Source organism: Notothenia rossii (assembly GCF_949606895.1).
Source record: "Notothenia rossii genome assembly, chromosome: 1".
NCBI classification, from domain to species: Eukaryota; Metazoa; Chordata; class Actinopteri; order Perciformes; family Nototheniidae; genus Notothenia; species Notothenia rossii.
The window spans coordinates 36,531,639-36,543,120 of record NC_136912.1 but is presented as its reverse complement, the minus strand read 5'-3'; the positions used below and the strand labels follow the sequence as shown (position 1 = coordinate 36,543,120).

Here is an 11,482-nt window from a genome sequence, read left to right as displayed (position 1 = left end):
ATGTATTTCCAAACATTTTGTCTACCTATGCTGTAAATGTGGTATTTTTTCAATTTACACAAATAAACATTGATTGATTGATAGATAGTGTCTTTTCATTAATAACCACCAAAACACGTTATTTGAACACTCCTCTCGATCGATTTACAAAAAAAAAAATAGTATGGCCCGCCCTAATACACCAATGCAGTTTTTAAAGATATACATTTTTCAACACAGAATCCTTTTACAAATTACACCATATCCAATCATTTTACGAGTCAGAAAATGCTATCTGTTCATTGCAGTTATTGTTTATTGAATTAGATTACCATGACCTCAACATAATTATGTAGAGTACAAGTCCACAGCCAAGAACATTTTATTTGCATATCATTTCATTTATGAATATGGAATTATTTATTTAATATTATTATCGCAGCTCAACGAGGCTCCCTCCTGTCAGATGGAGGGAGTAAATACAGCGGCAAGCTTTGGGACCTGTCCCAACATATCCTATGAAGAGAGAAAGAAAATATTGTTATTATATATTAATATTGATTTTTGCACCATCAAAATCTCTTACCAGGTTTTATCTAACAAATAAACAAATGTCAATTTAGAATAATCTTACCCTGAAAACTGTGAACCACAGAATCTGCTGGTTTCACACTAATTTCCTGTGTTAAACCGGGAATGCCGTGCCAGATAAAGGCCAACTGCCTCATCCTTGGCGATCTCCTGGCAGGAAGTGGAAAGGGGGGCAGGGGCAATGGAGGACAAGACCTTAATTACTTACTAACTAGTAAGAAAATCAATTTTTTGCTGTTAATATGGTGCGCCAAGAATCTTTGTGTGTACATCTGTCTGTTCGTTCTTGTGTGTCTTTACCTGGCGATTTCGGTCCGTAATAAGGGCTGAAACTTTCATCGGTTGCTCCTTAAGGAAGTCAATGCTGCGTTTTAGACCCTCTAGTTCACACCAAGTGCTGCTTGGGACCTCTGAGCTCTGTAAAACAACATTATGCAGTCATATCACTAACCGTGTCACGTCAGACGAAAGCACATCTGATTTGTGTGACTGATAACGTTAACTTACCTGGACAAGTTGAAGATCCAAAACCTTGTTTATTCTGTCCTCGATCAAGGAGTAGGTGCCATATTTGGCACAATGGCCAGGAGAGTCTGACCTATGAGTGTCAAAAACAGTTTAATTCAGACGTTAAAGCCCAAAAAACAATGCAATGCAGTTATAGTAAGTTGCTTTGGATAAAGCTAAATGAATGTAATTTAAATATTGTTTTGACCTCTTTTTGATATCAAAAATACAAGCTGAAGTGTTCTACCTGCAGTCACCAGAGAGGATTAGCCCACCCCCCCATCTCCTTCAGTTCTCGGATGATCCCAGCCTGCTCAGTTTGCCAGGCCTGCACGATAGTAGGGATTGTGTACAGGCGTTGATGGCGGAAGAAGGTGCTGACACTGATGCCCTAACAGTTTCAACATCCGTATTGTCTGGGTAGCCATGCAACCTGAAAAGTGGATGGCCCCACTCAGTAACAGGTTGCAGGCTGGCATGTTTCTGTACAGCATTGGCTGGTTCTGCCAAAAACGCTCATACCCACATGCTGCACATACCTAAGAGATGTGAAAAGCAGAACATTGCCAGTACAACTCTTAGTCAGTCAAAAATCAATTATACCATAAAACTAATGAAGTATAGACACAGTGAATTGATAAAACATAAAAATAAAATAAAACAAACATTTACATACAGGTTATGATACAACCTTTATTTTTACATCAGTGGAATTCACACATATCCTCTTACTTGTTTTATCTTTATATACGTTCCCTCTTGCTGCTCCACATTACCCTGGGTTTCCCCACAACAGGAAGGGCAAATGGTGAACAAGGACATCAGCTGGGCTTGGCACAAAATTAACTTGTCAGCAGCACTGAAAAAAAAAAAAAACACTTGTTATTTCTGACTGACACAATTTGGTAATACAGTACACATCATCTAAAATTAAAAGAAGCCTTACTTGAGATCAACATTAGTTCGCTGCAGTGGCTCTTTTGATGGTTCCTCGTCAGACGACTCGATCATCATTTCCTCCTCTGGGCTCCATGGCATATCCCCAGGGTGGTCCATGGTTACAGAAGATGACTCATCATCACTGTGTGCAGGACTGGGCAGTGGAGATTCTGTCTGACACCCCACACTGACCATCCTGGGCTGTACCTGGACAGCTAGGATAAAAAGATATATATTATATAATTGTGCCTGCCATAAACAACAGCCCTGCCATACAATCTACCTTTACAAAGCTTATGTTCAGGTTTTGTTGACATTCGGGCTGAGATGTTTTAATTCATTTATATGTTAATTATTGAGGTCATAGCAAGTCTTGGAGTTGTAATAGCCTGCATCATACTGAGATGTTTTTCTAATATGTTTTTAACATGTACAAAAAATATGCAGAGTCTTTACCGCGTTTTGATGTAAAATGGGCGCGCTACTTCTGTGTTACATTTACCTGATGAACGATGGAAAGGTCTGAGGTTACACTGTGAGCCGCAGTGAAGCACAGATGTTGGCTGAGGAACCAGTGGAGAGACGACCTCTTGCTCTGGGTCTATAAGCCCAGCATCACTGGCTGTAGGTGAATCTTTAGTACTGTTGTCTACCAAAGTCTTGAAAACAAACACATGAAACACATGATTACACATGAAAATAAATAGCAACTGCGCCATTAGATATGCAAATAAAGTCCCCACACCAATTCTAGCTAACATTATCCATTATGACTTAGCAAGTGGGTTTAACAAGCTAGCAACATTAACTTACAACAATAAATACTAAACACACGTTGCTTGTCATTATTGAAATCATTACACTGAATAATTTGGAAGTTAGCAAACGTTAGAAAAACAATACTTACGGTGCACAGTTCACGTTTTCGTTTTGCTGAATCTCTGACCGACGCTCCCGCGCTCTCACTCCAGCCTGCTGCTGCTGCTGCCGGAGCTGTGTGTATTGACGGAACCGCACTAGCTATCAGCCTCACACGGTCCTGGCTTCGATATCCCATACTGCACTCCATCACATCACTTGACTCATAATCCTCCGGTCGAAAATGAGCGCCACAAACGACCGCGTTTTTCATCACAGACGCAGCATTGAAGTCCCGTCTCTTTGTCTGCACAAAACGAACCCAGGACCGAAAGCTAGCTAGCTTTCTTTTCCTGTTAGGGAAATAGTGGACTTGATGTCCTGACAGGCTGGTATTTGTGCAACCTGCACAAACACAATACTGCACCATGATTACAAATGGTGAAATACAATGTAAAACTACCGAAGAATACCAGCTCCTTAAAACACAACCGCTCTACTCAACGCAACTCTACTATACCCGCGGTCAGAGAGCGGAGATGTGTCCCTTGTGTGATGTAATATGACGCGTTTGACGTATGACCTTAAAAAAAAGCAGTTTTAAGGAGCAGAGCTCAAAATTGCTCCTTTCCCTCTGAATTCCTGCCCTTATGTCTCATAAAACATATCAAATCCTGCATTCACTTTTTTTATTGTAATTTTCAAGCAAGTTTAAGCATAAATGTAGAAAAAATAAAAACCTGCACGATGCTCTTTAATAATAATAAAAGACATTAAGAAAAAGGCATTTTAAACAGTCATTAAAAAGCAACACAATCTACCTGCATTGCATTACTCTAAACGTGTAATAACGCGCTTTAACCAGTAGGTGGTTTGGGTTAAAAAGCTGTCAAGTTTACAGTGTTAACAAAATAAAATATACTGCTGTTTCTGGTTTAGTTTACGACGGATATATTTAGTTATTGTTTTGATATTTATAACACAAAAACGATTGGAAAAAACCCACAGCAACACAGAAAAGATGGTCTTAACATGACCCAGCGGTCTAGTAGTTAATAAAAAACAATAATATCAAAACAAAATATTACTACTAACTTTATTGTGAAATTCAAACTGAACGGTAAAAGAATAGTTTCCGGTCTATTCTGAGCCCGATCTCTGTAGATAAATAAAAATAAAGAACAACGAAAGATGTGTAATATATTTAATGAAGACGAACCATTTATTACAATGCATTCATGTGATGACTTTCAAAGAGTAAAGCAAGCACTGCTGAATAAAGTATGATTTTATCTTTTACGAAACGTTTTTTTTTTCATATGGAATGCAGTTGGAGGTCAACCAATCACAGAGCTTGAGAACTAATCACGGGGTTTGTCAAACAGAGCACATGGTGTAGTCCTAAACGATAGCTGGGGATTCTGGGTAGTGTAGTGTCTTCTGCCATCCTTTACTCCGAAAAAATATTTGTTTCTCCGAATCGAAGTGGAAAAATACAAAAGCATTGCACACAATTTAAACCAATCAATGTTGTGTAATTATCAAGGAAAATATGGTGTTTTTTAGTCGATGAGTAGTGCGTCCCTTTATGAAGCTGAAGGAGCCTAGGAGCGTCACAACTGCATGCCGCGGGACCCTGACCAAACGTCACTCCTGGACGATTATGGAGTGAGAGTGTGTTGAGTAACATGAGTTTATGCATTTGTATGTGCGCCAACGAGTTACAAACAAAGCTGGGACTCACTTATCTGAAAACAGTAACAATAGTTTGATACCTTGGAAATCTTTGTTCTCAGGCCAAGAAACGGTTCTTATTTCATCTAAACTATGGTTCTCAAAATGATCTTGCCAACTGACACTTCTACGCGTAAACCACAGGGGCCAGGGATCGAATCACCCTCCGATTGCTCTGTATCCTGAGCCAAAGCTGCCCAACTGGCTAGCTAAAGGCCGCCATTTTGCACCCCACCCCCAGGATAACATTGTTAGCGGCACTAACGGCACTAGCAGTGTAAGCTGCCAACAATTGCTTTTGAAATCTAGAGCACTTTTAAACTTGTTGTAGCATTAAGACATCCTTTCACCTTCTCAGAGTGTCGAGATGTCCATTCATTCATTTATTGAAAGAAGCACTATGTCTGGCTGAGTTACCCCTAGATTCCACCGGGTCCGTCTGCGGCGCGTTATGGCTGCGCCGCGGTGCTCACGGCGATCGCAGTGATCGCGGCCACTCTAGTCAATGGGTGCTATTCCACCACACGCGGCGATTTACGGCTCAGAAGCGTCCCAGAAGCGTTCCAGAAGCGCCTCGGCGCAGGGCTCCTCTAAAATTAGGATGAATCCTATTTTTTACGCGGCGCAGCCGTAACGTAAGGTCGGGCAGGCAGGAAGTGGAACATTCATAGAAATGCCAGCGTTCTCCTGTGTAAATTATATATATAGAATAATTATGATGATGAATGCATTTTTTTTTTACCACTAAAATATAGCAACACCTCTTTGATTCATGTTGTTTATAACTGGGATATTACAATTATTATTAACTTTGTCTGTACAAGGTAGCCTTTCCAGGAAATATGCCCAAATCAACAAATCTGCGAGCCGGCAGGCAAGACGCTCCGCTTCTGAAACGAGCCCGGTAGGGTATGACGCCAGAGGAAGCCGGACCAAAACCGCGGCGCAGCCGTAACGCCCCACAGACGGACCCGGTGGAATCTAGGGGTCAGATGCATAATTGTCAGACCCGTATTCGTTTTCCTTGTTTTATTTTGTCATGTCAAGATATGTCTTTGTTTTCCTGTTTTATTTAGAAAAAATTGTATGTCTGTTGTTGCTTCCTGTTTGATTACCTGATTGGTTCACCTGGATCACCTGTGTTTCTCTTCACTCCCCACCTCTGTCTTGTTCTTGTGATTAGTCTTGTGTGCATTTAAGTTCTGGTTTTTCATTCAGTTGTTGTCAGAGTCTTTCTGTTAGACGTTTTATTTTCAGAGGGTTAGGTTTGGGTTTTTGCCTTGTTTTGCCTTGCCCATTGCCTGTGAATTATGGGTCAATCGCCAATAAAGGACTTGTATTTGAAGAAACTGTATTCTGTATTTGGGTCCTATGTACTCTGCTCTCCAGCGTTGACATAACGGACAGGAACCTGTTAAGCCCTGGGCCTGTTTTTCAGGTCTCAGGCTCGAAAATGACATTCTCAGAACAAATGACCAAATCTTCTCTTCTAAAAAGGGTTAAATTAATAACCTTTTTTCTCAAAGCAAGGTTACATCTGTGAGTTGAATGTAGAAGTGTCACAATCAATATAGATGTTTTTATTTTAAAGTAAATTCAGATTGAATACAGTAAAAAAATGTAAATGATCGTGTCCATCCAAAAAAAAAAGTTACTTATCGTGAAAACCACCCTTGAATGATGGGATGGTAGACTAAAAGCTTTAGGAATCCAAACTACAACATATAAGTACCCTGTATCAAGATTGATGCAAAACAAGTGAGATTTTACCTTTTTAGAGATTTAGCAAAAAAACAAACACTTCTGGGGTCATTTGGGTGGATTTTCCATGGCTCCCCTTGGTCGTTTTTGATGATTGACATCTCTTTCTTATGGTGGCCCTGAAGTGCAAGACACAACAGCATTTCAGAAAACACTACAGCATTTCAGAAAACACCACAGCATTTCACAAAACGCCACAGCATTTCACAAAACGCTACAGCATTTCCGAAAACACTACAGCATTTCACAAAACACAACAGCATTTAAGAAAACGTCGCAGCATTTCACAAAACACAACAGCATTTCACAAATCACTGCAGCATTTCACAAAACGCCACAGCATTTCAGAAAACGCCGCAGCATTTCAGGAAACACCACAGCATTACAGAAAATGCAACAGCATTTCCAGGGATGTGTACACATAGACTCTAGGTAGTGCTTGAGCACCTGCCCGTTTTGCCCTCTGGACAGCAATGTGCCCTTTTGAAAGTTCGTTTTTTACAGTTTTTTTTTTTCTTTTTTACAGTGTACTGTATGTGGCTCATGGTAACATCGATCAATTCTGGATTAAAAGCTTCTAATATATACAACGAACAATGCCCCAAATGCGCGGTTGTAATTTTGTCAGACATCCCCACACGTGCCCCGCGGCACTCCCGTACGTGCACTGGCTGCAGCCCCTCCCCTCCCTGCTTTCAACTTGAACCCGCAGCGCGCAGAGCAGACAGTCAGTCACTCAGTCAGACAGGCCACGGCGGGTGTGTGGTGCAGCAGCACGCAGCAACACGATTAAAAGTGCCCTAGTGACGACCAAGTAAGTAACTACCAGGTAACAAATACAACGAGTGTATTGTTTAATCCCCTAAATCAGATGCCAAACTAAACTATAACTTCACTTCTTTTCTTGCATCCATCCATTTAGTCTCGCTGTGCACTTTTGAAATAGCAGATCTCGCATTGCGTGGCATTGTGAGCTTGTAGTCTCGTTGTGCACTTTTGAAAATAGCAGATCTCGCATTGCGTGGCATTGTGAGCTTGTAGATGGCTTTCTTATATTATTTGACAATTTGGCCAATGTTTGACCAGTTTTTATAGTAGTTTGTTGATTACTTTTGATGCATTAATGCAATTTTTTCATTTCATTTGATTTATTTCTGAGGTATTAAAAAGGTCTTAAAAGTCACTTGTTAATAAAGTATTTAGACAATCAATCAATGCTCACTCAAGTCATTATTTAGTCAGTTATTTATTTCATAGACACTAAAGCATGCATGCACAATGTGGCACTGCTATCTTTGTTTGTTCTGTTGTTGCTTATTTAAATTGTTACAATAATTTACCAGAAACCAACCTGTTGAATATTATAAACATCTGCATCAGACAGCATATGGTTATTGAAATAAATATATATGCAATTACGACATACAAGATGTGCCTTTAATAAATCTCACAGTGCTAAGGCAGCCGGCGGTTCCACCAGGGGCGTCAATCCCGGGGGGGGTTTCGTCCCCCCCTAGCTTCAGATTGGACCCCCCTAAGTCATTTAGAATAATACAAATAAATGTTAAAATAATTATTTTTTTGATAATAAATCAGTGAAATCAGGCAAAAATAAGAATTAAATAACATAACCCTAACCTAACCCTAACCCTAAAACCGAAATAAAGTAACCAAAAACCGAAAAGAAACTAACAAAATCCGCCATTATCCGGCAAATTTTTGCGCGCAATTTCGGAGCGCACAATTTCAACCGCCACGACGAATCAGAAGGTGCCCTTTTTTGTTTTCTCTTGAGCACCTGCCCCTATAAATGTCTGTGCACGCCACTGAGCATTTCAGAAAATGCCACAACATTTCAGAAAACACAACAGCATTTCACAAAACGCCACAGCATTTCACAAAACGCCACAGCATTTCAGAAAACACCACAGCATTTCACATTAGACGGAAAGGGTATTCCTTTAGGGAGAACAATTCTTGTTTATGATTGGACAGAGCCAGCCAGAGAAGCACTGCTGTGATTGGTTGTTTTTGCTGCCAGTCAAGAAATGACGCTTCGTGATTGGTCAACGCCCGACAGACAGCGCAATAGAGAGGCGAAGTCCCGCCCATCTACTTCTGACCCATGGGACCCCGGAAGCGGAAAATTATACATTGAAGTCAATGGAGAGAGAAAAGTCATCTTTCGATCCCGTTTGAATTGTGCCACGAATGACACATATGATGTTTGTCAAATTAAAAGAACATTTTGCAAGTCAAAACAATAAAAATGTGTCGTAAAACTGTGAAGTTACACATTTTTTTTTGTGAAACCGCTCAGTGAACTACAGGTCTCTGGTCTCGCACAATACAAATTAGCAAATTTCACCTGTTTCTTTCAGAATGAGGCGAAAAAGTATAAAACGAGGTGAAAATCACTACAAGTCAGGGCATGTTGAGAGCTGTACATACACGAAAGGGGAGTTAGTCGGTTCTGTAAGAGCCAGCATGCGGGACCGGCTTTACAAGGTTTCAGTGAGTAATATGAGTGCAATGTTTAACGTTAATTTCAGCTAGCTAACATTAGCTAACAAGGTACACTAACGTGTTTTGTTTTAGCAACTAGTTTTCTCCTTAAGAACTTTGTGGTCTCTGTGTATGCTGTGGATAACATTAGTGTTCACAAGAACAAGATACACTCCCGTGTTTTGTTTTAGTTGCTCTTCAGATTGAAGCGGCCAGTTTTATATCGACTATATGTGTGATCTCCTTTTTACATCTCGTTGTGTCATTTGAGTTTATTTGCTGTGTGTAGATTCAAGGATTTTGGTTATCTTGTCAATTTGTTTGGTTATCTAGGCACAGCTGTGTGTGACTCCCTCTGGTACACTGGTATGTGTTTTCCTAATGTAGAGAGCATTGATTAATTCATAAACTACACACTGACTCTAGATCCTGACCAAATCATTTTTTGTTGATCAGATGTTTTTCAAAAATGTATTGTATATTATATAACAGCTGCACATCACAGACCGGAGTCTCTGCTACTGTGGACCACGAAGGAGGCGATCATCATCCCCATCCCCAAAGACCCTGTATGGCATGGAAATCTCCTCCTGGAAAAATTCTACACCCAGCATATGCTCCCTGTGTTGGCCAGTAGAGAGGAGGACATTTAAATAAACATACTCTTAACACCCTCGGACTCTTCGTTGTGCCTGTATGTGTGATGGGGTGTTATGCAGAGGGGAGGAAAACAGGACACAGCAGATTGGGATTGTGGTGGAGATGCTGAACAGTTATTTAATTGTTGCATGTAATCAGGGGTGGACTGGCCATCTGGCATACCGGGCATCGTCCCGGTGGGCCGTTGACCCAATGTGGGCCGGTCCGCAATGTTTTTTTTTTCTTTTCGTTTTTTTTCCTCTAAATTCCCTCCAATTGGGCCGGCCAATTGGCTACAGAGGGCTAGCAGTGTGTTGCCAGCATCGACACATATTATTGGTCTATTGTTTGTCATTGTCAATCAATCATGAGCTGATAAGCTCAGAGAGCCCTGACATTGCTGTCAATCACAACACAAACCAGGGTGGGGCGGGACCTCATGGCATGGGTGGGAGTCGCGGGACGGGCTGCCTGCTGCTGAGCTGAAAATGGATAAGCAGAAGAAACGCCCGGGTGGCGCTGAAAAACTGCGACTTAAAAAGCTGAAGTCTCTGGAGGTGGAGGTTGCTAAATATTCTAAATTGACGGACCTATTTGGTGCCGTGGTCACCGCCCCAGCAGGTGCTTCTGCGCCGGGAGAAGAGCGAGTGGAGGCATACATCGTAAGTAACGTTAGCCTGGGCTGGCTAGGCTACATTTTTGAGACATGTCCAAAAAAAAAGTAGAAAACGTTTTTACATTGAATGTGATGTGACCTAATTAACTGCATAGTCCTACTTGTGACAACATATTAGCCCAGAGTTGAAGGGCTGTGAATGTTGGTAGTTGTGGTTGATTTTGTTTAAATATGCCGAATTGTGATATTATGGGTTTTTATTGTTCAGATGATTTAGCTAGGCTAGCTAAGAGCTGCTAACGTCAGCGGTTTCTTGTAGCCATAGCAACAGTAAACGTTCACATGGACCAACGAGCTGTAAGTAGAGATGAAGCTGCAGAATCAAGCTGTATTGTAAATACAGATGAGATACTTTGAATTTTAGCAAAAAATATAAGTAAACCTATAGGAAATAATTAGATTAATTTCCAATATTTGCCATTGAATTTATTGTAATCTTTCAATTCATTTATTGTTTACTGAGGTGATAACTATTTCATAATTTGTGTGTAACTTTAATTTCTTTGTAAATGTGTCTTTTACTGTAGTTTTCAAATGGCTGTGTATAGTGCTGTCTTGAGCATTTTCAGGTATTGTCACAAAGATCTGACTTTTTTGCATTGGAAAACACTAAGTGTCATAATGAAAACATGGCAAAGCCACTAGTGTTGTTACGCTCGCGAACGTTTCGTTCAATATGAACTAATCTTTTATCTTGTACATTATTCTGTGGTTTTGAGTTATTTCCCCATCTAATGATAAATGCTTTCCCTATGTCCAGCCCAGACAGGTTCAGGGCAAGTCCAGCTGGTCAGTTCAGGGAGAGAGCCAGACCAATTCAGGCAGCCCAAAGACTGCACCACCTGAGAGGGAAAAGGCTGTAGAGAGTTAGGAGTATGTCAGCCCAAAGACAGGATCACCTGAGAGGGAAAAGGCTGGAGAGAGTGAGGAGTGTGTCAGCCCAAATACAGGATCACCTGAGAGGGAAACAGCTGTTGAGAGCTATGAGTGTGCCAGTCAAATAACAGATTTGTTTTCACAACCTGATCAGAGAAATCTCCAGTCATTTTTAAATTACCATCCTCAGCAAAAAAGTAGCAATCCAGTGGTGCAGAAAGTGTTCTGTAGCAGAGACGGCACCATTAGAAGGTGGCTGACATACTGTCCAGAGCGTCACATGCTGTATTGTTTCATCTGCATGGCATTCGGTAAGAGAACTGATAGCACTCTGTTCATCAGTGGAATGTCAGATTGGAGGCATATACACCAGCGCACAGAGGAGCATGAGAGAAGCAGTGGACACAGAAACTGTGC

At 40.9% G+C, this 11,482-nt stretch overlaps 2 protein-coding genes across 2 annotated transcripts in view; both read right to left on the bottom strand.

Annotated features, from left to right (window-relative positions):
• LOC307033157 (calcium-binding protein 2-like) overlaps positions 1 to 11,482 on the bottom strand; it is a gene marked incomplete at its 5' end in the record, with an annotated part of 148,282 nt that overhangs the window by 44,946 nt on the left and 91,854 nt on the right. The window lies entirely within an intron of this gene.
• LOC307033150 (THAP domain-containing protein 10-like) lies at positions 278 to 5,946 on the bottom strand. Its single transcript, XM_079671494.1, has 8 exons — positions 2,924 to 5,946; positions 2,519 to 2,675; positions 2,024 to 2,231; positions 1,810 to 1,936; positions 1,325 to 1,616; positions 1,078 to 1,168; positions 614 to 987; positions 278 to 495 (listed from the first exon to the last, which is right to left on the bottom strand). The coding sequence occupies exons 1-5, from the start codon at positions 3,302 to 3,304 to the stop codon at positions 1,392 to 1,394; spliced, it is 1,098 nt and encodes a 365-aa protein (XP_079527620.1). The 5' UTR covers positions 3,305 to 5,946; the 3' UTR covers positions 278 to 495; positions 614 to 987; positions 1,078 to 1,168; positions 1,325 to 1,391.

What these genes read in the sequence shown, in the direction of transcription:
- LOC307033150 (XM_079671494.1), bottom strand. Translation starts at nt 3,304, where the DNA reads ATGGTGCAGTATTGTGTTTGTGCAGGTTGCACAAATACCAGCCTGTCA. An exon ending in GAAAACGTGAACTGTGCACC is followed by an intron (nt 2,676 to 2,923) that starts GTAAGTATTGTT and finishes TTTGTTTTCAAG; the next exon opens with ACTTTGGTAGACAACAGTAC. An exon ending in ACCTTTCCATCGTTCATCAG is followed by an intron (nt 2,232 to 2,518) that starts GTAAATGTAACA and finishes TTTTTATCCTAG; the next exon opens with CTGTCCAGGTACAGCCCAGG.